The sequence below is a fragment of the Triturus cristatus genome, chromosome 4_2, assembly GCF_964204655.1.
Source record: "Triturus cristatus chromosome 4_2, aTriCri1.1, whole genome shotgun sequence".
NCBI classification, from domain to species: Eukaryota; Metazoa; Chordata; class Amphibia; order Caudata; family Salamandridae; genus Triturus; species Triturus cristatus.
Window position 1 is genome coordinate 253,224,370 of NC_140586.1, and position 12,022 is coordinate 253,236,391.

The 12,022-nt window shown below is 45.9% G+C and overlaps 1 protein-coding gene across 1 annotated transcript in view; it reads right to left on the reverse strand.

Moving 5' to 3' along the window:
* The window catches only part of VAMP4 (vesicle associated membrane protein 4), a 131,816-nt gene that overhangs the window by 32,155 nt on the left and 87,639 nt on the right, over positions 1 to 12,022 (reverse strand). Inside the window, exon 7 of the mRNA XM_085601442.1 lies at positions 5,882 to 5,961. Within this exon, the coding sequence (XP_085457568.1) occupies positions 5,882 to 5,961 (80 nt within the window). The remainder of the gene's footprint in view (positions 1 to 5,881; positions 5,962 to 12,022) is intronic.

Here is a 12,022-nt window from a genome sequence, read left to right on the forward strand (position 1 = left end):
TTCTCGGTGCCGACCTTGGCCTGAAGGCAGAGGAGGGCCCGTGTCCTTTTTTTTGGGCAGCGCTGGAGTTTGTGGCAGGAATGGCTCAGTATTCATGGAACGCTGACCTTGCGGAATCTCCTCGTCCATGTCAGTCGGCTTCTGGCACAGGAATGGGCCCCTTTTCTTCCTCGGCTCCTTGCGCGTTGTCGACGTCTTGCTCAGAATCTTCTCCGAAGACATCTGGAATGGAGCCGCTATGTTGCATTTGGTGACGTCAAGCCCCGACGGTCACGGAGCGTCTTTTTTGGATTTGCACGAGTCGCAGTCTTGTTCGTCGTGTTCTGGGGAGAGGCACAAGTTGCACACTTGGTGAGTAAGTGCATGGGTACTTAGCGTGGCGCAGAGGACAGAATTTAAAGGGAGTCCGTTCTATCGACTGCAAGATGTTTCGGCACGGGTAGGCCCAACGGCCTTCCACAAAGTTTCCAGATCTAAAGAGTTTTTATGAACTCAATGCGATACGCGGAGAATGGAGAACGCGATCAAATAACAATAGCGTTGAGGGTGAGTGGATTGCGTACCGAGGGGAATCCAAAGAACGGTTTCGATCCGGAGCGCAGCACATCCGAACCCCATGGCGGGAAAAAAGTATTGATGCCCATGTGCACTATCACCGAAATGAGGAGTCACCTACCTTGTGACTGGAAAGAATTCGTCGAAGAAAAACAACTTACAAACATCCGGACCAAACACTAGATGGCAGGAGTATGCAAAGCATGTGATCTACAGCTCACACGTCTAGCACATATGAAAACTGTGAAAGGCTTCCACCTTGGAGGCCAAGGAGTGGAACAAAAAACAGGTCCAGTTAAAACCTCTACATGTAAAACATTAAAACGCTTACAATTCATGTCTTGTTAAATGGGTGGGGCAGTGTGTACGGACTGGGCAGGGCAATGTCTGATGCCTACCTGTGCACTTTGTGTCTGGTACACAAAATACCCCCAAATTTAGCAGCTTGGATGGGGACAGGTGCAACGGGTCAGTTCTGAGTGATAAAAGATAGCATTTAATTTGATTTATGGGACCCAACTTTGATTGCAAATGTTGCTCTCAAATACCAGTGAGAGTATGTGGGTGAACAAGTTGAACAAAAATGCACGAAAGAAAGGTTCCAAAGGAAGGAGAGATGGAGAAAAAGATGGAGAGAGATAATGGAGAGAAAGAAGGAAGGATTAAAAACACAAAGAAGGGTAAAGAGAAAGAAGGCACTAACAGGAGAGGATGGAAGAAGGAAACAGCAAAATAAATGAAAGAAGGAAAGGAAGATGGAAACAGTTTTGAAAGGCAGTAAAAAGGTAAATAAGAAAAAAGGCAAAATGAAGACAAAAATATTAAATGATGAAAATGGCAGAAGTTTGGAAAAACATAGAAAGATTAAACAATGTAAAGAAAGAAAGCAGGAAACAAAACATTAAAAAGAGATAGTAAAGAAGAAAGAAAATAAGGAAAACACCTGGAAAGGAGGAAAAACATGGCTTTTTTATTTTTTATTAAAGAGAGACTTGAAAGAAATTGGGAGTACCCTAGCCCAACCCTGCAATATTTCTTAAGGGGATAAACCTTGTTTTGAGCTGAGTGCTCCTTCACATCTGCTAGTAAAACCTATTGCCCTTTTAATCCACTTATTTGTAAACTGTTCTGTAAAATGACCAATGTGGTTCTATTTTTCTTTTGAAGGAGTGACCCATTTAATATCGGAGGAAGGCCTAGTTACCCCTTGATGTATTTGATTATTTCCCAAGTGCCCATACAGAACTATGTGAAAAGCTAATCTTCTGGTCAAATTCTTTTAAAATTGAGGTGCAATGCACAATTTGGAAAAACTGTATTGAGGACATACACGTTGACAATGGGAGTGAGCAAGGACAATGGGGGTGGGTGGGTGGGTTTCTAATAGCAATTATATCTGTATGACTGCAAACTGTCCAACTTGAGGCATTTAGCTAGCAAGCCTGGATCTAAACTACGATCAACCCCTGTGCCAAAATGATGGTCTTTAGTGAGGAATACAAGTGATAATGACAAACTTTATTTTGCACTTCATGTAGGTCTACCTACCTTGGAAGCCCAGGAAGCTACTAAAAACGGACCATTTTCTCCAAGATATATTTTTATGCACATCTAGGTTTCATACTAGAAAGAGGAAATTGGAAGGTGACACCCCGTCCCACCTCCTGAACGTTACCTCGTAGCTGGTACAAAAGACAAGGACTTCATTGTCGTACACTTTGAAGGTCCATGTGACGCTGTACCAAAGGCCTGTCACAAAACGGGACAGTTCCAGATTGCGAGATTAGTAGCATTGGTGGCATGAGATTTAGTAGGAGAGCTGCATGGGCAATTAACAGGTAGGAATATGGGTGGTTTGCTCGTGTGAATGTTAGGGGATGGCTGTTTTGCATATAAGAGAGGAACTGGGAAGGTTTTCTACTGTGGTAGACCGTTTTAAGCAGAAGTGTGGGTATAGTTTTTCTGTTCATACAAAACACTAGGTGGCTGAAGCGCACAGTGGATAGTTTTTAGGTTTTGGCCTGGCGAAAGCAGCGCATGCACTGCTCTCGCTATGCGAGGGCTTCTTGGAATCAATACGGATTCCGAAGCCGTGTCTCAGCTCTGCCTTCAGTTTTAATTTGTGGGCGTCGTTTGGCGTCACGAATTATGCAAAAGGCAGTGCAAAGATTGCACCGGAGGCATTTCAACCCCCCCTGGTTGCCACCCTGTCCCCTTTTGGCCCCGCCCAGCGGGACTGGATCTCTTACCGGCCGCGTGACACAGTAGGCTTAATATTAACTTGCTGCACTTTTTTTTTTCCAGCCATCGCATGCGTTGGTTATCGCCGGCAGCTTCAATTGCACAAGCGCGGTTATCGTTACATTTTCGCGGCCTCCACTTCAGGGACACCGCGATCTGTTTGTGTTTGTTTTTTAACTTTAAAACTAAGCGCGGAGGCGCTTCACGGACACCGCGCTCTATATATTTCTTAACTTTAGCACAGCACAGCGCCAGCTTCAAGGACACCGCACTCAGTGTTAAAGTTAAGAAATATACAAAGAAACCGAGCGCGGTGTCTGTAATGCGGCGCCGTGCGCCGCACCCACGCTTTAGCTTAAGATGTTCAAAGATTAAGCGTAGGTGCCGCGATTTTATCAAAGTTAAACAAGCATGCGGCCGCCATTGGTTTTATTTGCTTACTGCTGTTTACAATAGCGGCACCCCCGCTTTAGCTTTGAAAATTTCAAGCTAAAGTGTGGGTGCTGCGATTGCTTCAAAAGTAAAGAAATAGAAAAACATTATTTTTCTATTTCTTTACTTTTGAAGCAATGACGGCACCCGCACTTTAAATTACAATGTTGAAAGCTAAAATCGCGGGTGACACGAATAATTTTTTTTTATTTCCACGGTTTCCCTAGAGTAGGTTTTCTGAGGTAATTCGCAAGGAAACTTAGTGATTCTTTTGCCTTTTTAACTCCAACACTGTTCTCTGAAGTCAGTTTGACAAGAGAACGATAGAGCCATAAACAGGGGCAATTCTAACATAACACAGCACCGATCTACACTCATTCCTTATTCTGAAGTTGTTTTAACCCTATTGTTGGATATAATGTTTTCCGCTTCTCCATATGCAGCAATGAAGACTGTTTTGAATGGCAGATGACCGTTCGGAATGCCAAACATCTAGGAAATGTATATTACCGACTTTTTTGATCTGTATTTTTAATTGTGGTGTTGCTGGTCTATTGAAACGCTGCTGTTGCTGCGAACATAGGCTATGGCACGTTTTAGTCCGACTGAACTCTTTATTTTATTAGTTTGATATAGCGTTTCTTCACCCAAGTGGTGTCCAAGCGATTAGCCTGCTTACGCAATGATCTCAATCCCAGTCACTGGAAACAATAACATTTTAACATCCATTCACAATTTTACTGATGAGGGAAGATGGTTCTAGTTCTAGGTCGCCCCATTCATCAGCGAGTGATCTTGTGCATTATAAACGGAGGGCAGTTCAAAAGAACGTTTATCTGCCTTAAGCGCTATGTGCAGCTGGGAATTATCTTTAAAGCGCAAGGGTTACCAACAAAGACGCTTTTGCTGTTCGTAAGGGCCACCAAGCCTAAATCACTAAAACCAATACATTATATATTACATTCTTCCATTGGAGATAATGCTGTAATAATGCTCACGGCGACGGGGGCCCTTTTGCATTTGGCGCGGTTAAGAAACCAGAAGGATTCATAATTGCAGATAATTTTATGAATATGCACCGTTGCTGTGGAATTTTACCCTGGGCAGGCTCGAGAGACCGGGGCGAGGGCTGGCATCTTGGTCAATGGCTCCAAGTTTACTGGCCAGTGCCAAATCGGCCTATCAACTGGTACCTCGTGAAAGGGCATCATGGGGCAGTCTTTGAAAGCTGGGAGATCTAAGACGTGCAGGGGAGTCATGGAGCTGTGGGAGGGCGAAAGGCTAATGAATGCAAAACACAGCCTAATTAATACAGCTCTGCAGTGCTGCTTCCCCAGCATAATCAAAGCCTAGTTCCAAGAAAGCAGTTTATTGCATCTGTGCTTTGTTCTTAGTGGTAATGAGAACCTAACCATTCTCCCAAGTGCACAGTTATACAGGCTGAGTAATGACATCTGATTTGTGTTTTCATGCCAGCACTCTGAGCATTTAAGTGTGCATGTATTTACTGTAAGCCTTTCAATAATGCCTTTTTACTCAACACAGACAAGTACAGCAGGGGTATGGTGATCAGCCACTCAGCTGAGCTCAGTACTGCCCGGCCACCGCCTCTCCTCCCATGCAACAGCTGATCTACTGTTATGTGGACCGCAGGAGAATCCAAGTGTACTCCTGATTGCGGACACAAGCAGCCACAATCAAAATGCCACGATCTATTGCCCGTTCCTCTTTCGGCTCTCCTCCCCAGTTCCTCTTTTGGCTCCCCCCACCCGTTCAACCTCTCCCCCTCGTTCCTCTCACCTCCCCCGTTCCTCTTTCACCTGTCTCCCCCGTTCCTCTTTCACCTCTCCTTCTCCAATTCCTCTCCTCCCTCCCTTCGGCGTGATTTTGTCAATAATGTTAGGGAGTATAGGCCTGAGATTTTCCGTAGAGTGTTGGTGATTTTTGCTACAAAACACAGGGGCCTGCTGTGGCAGTGTGGTGGTACTAAGGGGGAGGTTAAGGCATTAGTGTTGAGTTATTTGGTATGTGAAGATATTCGTAATGTTATTCATTTATACATTAAGCCATAAGCAGTCACACAAGTTACCCTACTACTTAGAACATCTTAACTGTTAACGAAGTGTGGTATACTATCTCATGGTGGTGCCAGGGGTCCTGTCTAAACAGCAATGTGTGAGAATAGCTTGATATGAATGCATCTTTGAGTAACAACTGCTAAGCCTGCTGGCGGCTTGTAGATTTTTCCGTAATTGAGGATACCAGGAGTGGGGTTTCAAGCACGCTGTTGTTACAGGCTTTGTCCAAGAAGTTGGGTGTTGGAATGTCTTGTGACAGAGTAGCATGAAGAGAGAAAATTCAACATCATAAGTGCATAGATGCCACATCAGGCATTTAGTTAGACTGAAGATATTAGCAAAGACTGCGTAAAAATGCAATAGGTCTCGCCTTTCATTAAGTTAAAGCCATTTGCTTTGCTATTCAATACCATTAGCAAAGCAAATGGCTTTAACTTAAAGGCGAGACCTATTGCATTTTCAATGCTTGTTAAAGATGGATGGACTTAGGGAGCATGATAATTTTCACTTTGGAGGGAGGAGTGGAGAATGGAGTTGGGAATAAACAATCCCATGTGATGTTATTCTTCACTCACCTTACATTCCCGCCACCACATCTGCCTTCGAAGAGATTTGGCTCGGCTGCTAAAAACGGTAGCATTGTCCGATAAACTTTCTGCAAAGATGAAAAAATAATGGTCTGAGAACATATGGCCAATACCCTAAAATAAATATACCTTGTACTGAAAGGATGCACAAATGATATACCTCTGTACAAAAGGGAAATAATTCAAGAAGTCCACATTTATTTAAACAATAAAAGTAATGACAGGAGTGTAATTTGGCTTTGTGGGTAGTAACTGCTGCCTGACTTCCTGCTTGCAAACACCACTATTATTAGATATGCAGTCTCTGTGATTTAATTAGTTTAATCATATGCCGCATGCATTGACTTTTCAATAAAGTTAAATGATAAATAGTCTATTCTCTGAAACAAAATGTTGTGCAATATTACTTTCTGTAAAATCACGGAGATAAAAATAGCAAGTGATTCAGAGTCTGCAAATTAACTATTAGTCACTCCTTCACACCATGGGGTCAGTCTCAAATGAACAAGTTACTTACCTTTGGCAACGTTCTTTCAGGTGGATACTCTGTCTAACCTCAGATTCCTCACCTTTAGAATATCCCCAGGAGCCAGGCTGGATCCGGAAGATTTAAAACAGTATTGCTCCTGGGCACCGGTAGACGACATCATGCAACTGTGTCCCCCCTGAAAGTGGCAAATGAAGCCACATATAAACTGCACCACTATACCAGTTACTCTCTTGACTCTGTCCACACCCTCAGACACAGAGCCAAACAATAATCAATACCAAAGCAGATTTCTTAATATGGGACCTTTTTAGATTGGAAAGGAGACATACCACAGAACGGGGAGGAAGAAGGGGGATGAGAAATCTGTGGTCAGACAGACTAACCACCCGAAAGAGCATTACTGATGGTACCTAACTTGTTCTTCTGATGAATACTTCATATCCCAGATTTTTCACCTTTAGGTACCAAAGCAGTACCTCCCAAGGAGGTGGGTCTGTGCAAAGGCTTACACCAAAAAGTCCTTTAGGAATGGACAGGATAAACGTCCTTCCTCTGGGACCTAGCTGTTGATGCAGTAGTTCTTACTGAATGTGTGAACCAAAGCCTATGTCGCAGCTTGACTGATGCAAAATTCAGGCTCTGGACATACCAGTACAATAGTAGCAGCCTTGGCCCTAGTGGATTAGGCCCTCAATCCCTCTGGGGACTGTTTCTTGGCCAGTGCGTAACAGATCTTGATTCAGATGACTAGCCACCTTGGTAAAAGTCAGTATATGCACCGCCTTGTCCTTTGCCCCAGAGAACCCTACAAAGAGCTGATCGTCCACCTGATGGTCTCTGGTGCAATCGAGCGAAATTCAAAGCTCTTTTAGGATCTATCTGGTGGAGTCTCTCACCCTCCTTTGAAGGGTGAGGCGGGGCAAAGGAGGTTGGAAAAGGGATGGACTGTCCAGTGTGAAAACCCATAACCACTTTTGGCAAGAAAGCTACCTCCTCTTCAGTAGCAATTTGTCTGGAAGGATGATTGCAAAAGGTGGTGGTTGCACTGAGTGAGCTAGCTCATGCGATGAAGTCACTGCGACCAGAAAGAATCTTCAAAATCAAAAGGCATAATGGGCGGCTGTGCATGTATTCAAATGACATGCACCTGTGGCATCACAAAGCGTTTTAGGAAATAAACTATTCTAAACTTTCAAAAATCTCCTCACAATGGGTTATTTTAACACAATGGTTGGCCCGGAAACACTAAAAAGGCCAAGAGATATCCCTTATCTTTTGGCCAACAAGGATTTTCATTGGGCGCAGTTACGACAAACAAAAGGATATCCGACAGGGTGGCCTGTAGTGGATCAGTATTGCGGGTGCTACACAAAGCTACAAACTTGTCCCAGTGTCTGGCATACAGACATAACAGGACACTTGGCAGCCAGGATGATATCCACAACGTTGGGATAAAGATCAAATGCCATCAACTGCCACCTCTCAATCTCCATGCATACAGTTGCAGACTGGGATGAACCCTGCGCAGCTGATGCCACAGGAGGTACACAGGAAAAAGTTAGCCTGGATGAAGGAGAGAAACTCATGACCAGAGGTCCGCATATCACACTCTTCTTGCCCAATCTGGAGCCACTAGGATAGCTTGGGCTTAGTCGTTCCTAATCTTCTTCAAAACTACAGGCAGGAGAGGTATCTGTGGCAAAGCGTATAGGAATCCCCTGTGCTCCACGCTATCAAGAAGGAGGTTCAGACAGAGAAACTTCTTGGAAACACCCGCAAGCACAATTTTGACACTGTTCTCTTCAGTGGTGAGCAGATCTAGCAAGGCTTCTACCCATTGCAGGAAGATACCTTGTGACATTTCCTCGTGATCAGCCAGGCGCTGCTGCACGCCCTGGTATTCAAAGCTCCCGCCAGGTGGTTTGCAACCAGGGAAATGCCCTCGCACTGCAGCCAGTTGCAAAGCACAGTCTGGCGCAGGACCCAGGACACCATCCTGCCCTGTTTGGTCAAGTGCAACAAATGGCGGTGTTGCCCGTAAGCACCTGAACCAGCTTCCGTTTGATGGACAGTAGGAAAGGCTTCAGCACCAGGCGAATGACCAGCAACTCCAGCATGTTGATGTGGAGATGAGTCTCCACTGGAGACCATGGTCCTCTGAACTTCACCTCTCCAGATGCCTTACTCCTCCAAGCAGTGAATCGGTCCCATCTGTCACCACCGCCAGTTTCTCAGTTGAACATTTAATGTTGGTTAATGTGTTTTTTTAGTAATAATTGTAAAAGTCAAACATCATGATAGCCAAAACAGCAACTAAGTTACTCTACCTTGGCGTTCAAAGATCCTATTAGGTGATGGACCCCAGGAAAATCCATGGGGTTTTAGCCACATCCAGAGGCATAGGGCCTCCTGGCACAAGGATCATGCCCCACCCAACCCTGCTTGTTACAGGAGCACATGGCGATCGTGTTGTCTGTTAACACTTGAATCAACCTCCCTTTGATGAATGTCAGGAAGTCTTTCAACGCCAAGCAGATGGCTCTCAACTATAACAGATAGACGCTGAGCTGAGCCTTTACCCAAAGACTGGAGGCCTTTGACCTCCAATGCTCTCAGATAGCAGACCCAGCAAGGGAGTGATGCATTAGTCACCACTGACTGCTCTGGGTGAGGTAGGAACAAAGGTCTGCCATTGACCAAATCGCAGTACAGCAGTCACCACTGAAGATCATTTGAAGTCTCCTTCGAAATCTAAATTAGGTCATAGGGGTCCCCCTGGGACTTCAAATTACCATACAGAGCCCATATATGCCACCTGGTGTGACTGAACAGCAGGATGCAGGAGTTCATCAGTTCCAGAAGCCTCAGAGTCATACTCACTGGGATCCAGGTTTGGAGAATAAACATGCAAGACTGAAGGTCCTGGACTCTTTTCTGTGAGCTAGGCGTAAAAATGCAGTGTACATAATTGGTTCAACCAAAGGGAGCATATGTGAAGGATGCAGGTGTGTGTACACGTTTACAGTGAAACCCAACGATAGAGAGGTCCGCCATAGTCTGGCGGATGATGAGAATGCCTTACTTAGATGACAGAAGCAAACAGGAACAAAGGATGGACGGAAAGCAGAGCAGTGCAAACATTCATGCCCAGTCACAACAAAGATCTGGGTTTAATGCATGGATTGTTTTCCCCCCCCACCAGTTTGGACCCAACCATATGCAAATCAGTCTTGACCCTGTTCCTCATGGGAACAGTCCAGCCAGAACTGCCAAGTCATGTCCTCCCTGGGCTGAAAACAAGCATCCAGGGACCAGGTTTGGTGCATCACCCCCCCCCCCCCCCATCAGCCAGGCTAGCTTGAATTCAGAGGCGCAGTGAGCACAGGACCCACGTACATAGGGCATACCCTTCTCACTTAGGGCAACAAAAGCAAAAGGTACAATTGATGGACGGAATGCTCAACAACGCAAACATTCACCCCCAGTCACAAGGATCTGTGTTTAATCCATCGTTCTTATGCTTACCACACCACCACAGTTAGGACCCAACCGTATGTAAATCAGTCTTGACCCTGCTCCTCATGGGAACAGTCTAGCTCGTACTGCCTTTCGAGTCCTCCCTGGACTCTAAACAAGCACCCTGGGACCAGTTTCAGGATAAGCCCGGCTGATATGGAGCGATGCCCTGAAACCCGTCCCAGGATGCTTGTTTTTGGTCCAGGGAAGACCTGGTTTGGCAATTCTGCCATGAGGAGCAGAGTTAAGACTAATTTGCATATGGTTGGGTCCAAACTGGGGTGGCGTGGTGAGCAAAAGAACAATGGATTAAACCCAGATCATTGTGACAGGGGTGAATGTTTGCATTGTTCAGCATTTGGTCCTTTTTTTTTTTACTTAGATGACAGAGCAACCAAGAGTGGGACTGCGCAGTTGAGCTGTAACCATCACTACTATGAGCACCTGAGGGGCACTGGTGAGTCCAATGGGAGCAGAGCAAAACGAACATTTTCCTGGCGCACCTTGAACCAGAGATAGTGCCTGTGGGCCTCCAGGATGGAGATATGAAAAATAAGCATACTGAATTTTCATCCAGTCGCCAGAGTTAAGTAAGGTCAGATAAGATCTGGGCCAAAGGGAGGATGCTGAATTTCTCTTTGCATGGGAAAGTGTTTAGGGCTAAGGTCCAATATGGGACCGAGGTCGCCATCCTTCTTAAGCACCGGAAAATAGCGGGACCAACAACCACATCCTACTTCTGCCACCGGCACCCTCTGTTCCTTTGCCCAAAAGGGTACTGCTTCAAAGGTTTCTGGATCCAGTCGGATGCTTGGGGAGTATTCCAAGGTTAGGGATCTGTGGTTAGAAGTCCATCAGAAAGAGCAAAAACAAGAGCACCTCTGCAGCACATCACTACATGATTAAGCGCCTGCTCAACCCTACACCCCTCACCCCCATTCCCCGCCACACCCATTGCAGACCAGCGAACAACCAGGGCCTCAACTCTAGCCAACCCACTAAGAGTAGCATGATCCTGGTTCAGACCAGGAAAGGCCCTTTCAGGCCTGGCTCTGCTCTATTTGTGCCATTTCTCGGTCTCATTGGCCCTGCCCCAGTTTCCTGCTCGTTTCTCTCCTCCAGTGCTCCTTATCCTTTTCCAGCTTATCACCCACAATCACTTGCACTCCTCTTCCAACTTCCAGGACCTCCTTAAGGGTGGACAGCAAAGGCAAACCATCTGCGCCCATTCAAGCCTGGCCCGCACCCAGCACCAGGAACCCTGGTCAAACATCATTCCCCCCGTTCTATCCTGCACCACCACCGGACATCACATCTGGAAAAACATCACAGAAGAGGACTGGGTTTACATACATCCCGCACACTGGCCTTAGCCATCAGCAGCTCACTAAAAACCATCAAGAATTTCAATAGCTGGATCGCCACATGCACCGACACCCTGGATCCGCTCATGTGCAACCCAATGGCAAGAGCTCTACCACAGGTCCGGTGGTACACAGAGGAATTTAGGCGGACGACATCACTGCAAGCAACTGAAATGCAAAAGTAGAACAAGCCACGACAACACATACAGAACAAAGCTTCAAATTTACTTGAAGTCACTACCAACAACAGATCTGGAGTACCAAGTGCACAGATCTTGCAGACCATAATGAAGCCAGCATGACCAGCAGCAAGGAAATCTCACCATCGTCAAAGATTTCACCATGCCTCCAGCAACACCAATCCTTCACAAGAGCTCTGCAACAAACTCTCAGAATTCTTCTGTACCAAAATCTCTTCACTTCACAGCTGAAGGCTGAACCCTGACCATGTGGCCCGCCGTCTCTGCTGACTAAACCATCACCACAATAAAGACCATCCACTCGTGCGTCCCACCTGAGCCCCTTAACCCCACCACACCTTCACCAAAGGGCTCCTACTGATCAGTGAAGTACTAACACCCATGTGCCATCAATTCAGCCACTTTCCCAGATACCTGGAAACACATCACTCCCCTGCTCAAAAAACCAAACCATCCGTTGACATACCCATTCTTGTCAACTACAGACCTATCTCCCTCCTACCATAACCAGCAAAGGCCTTAAACAAGCTCATCAACCAACGCCCACCAGTCCTGCTCT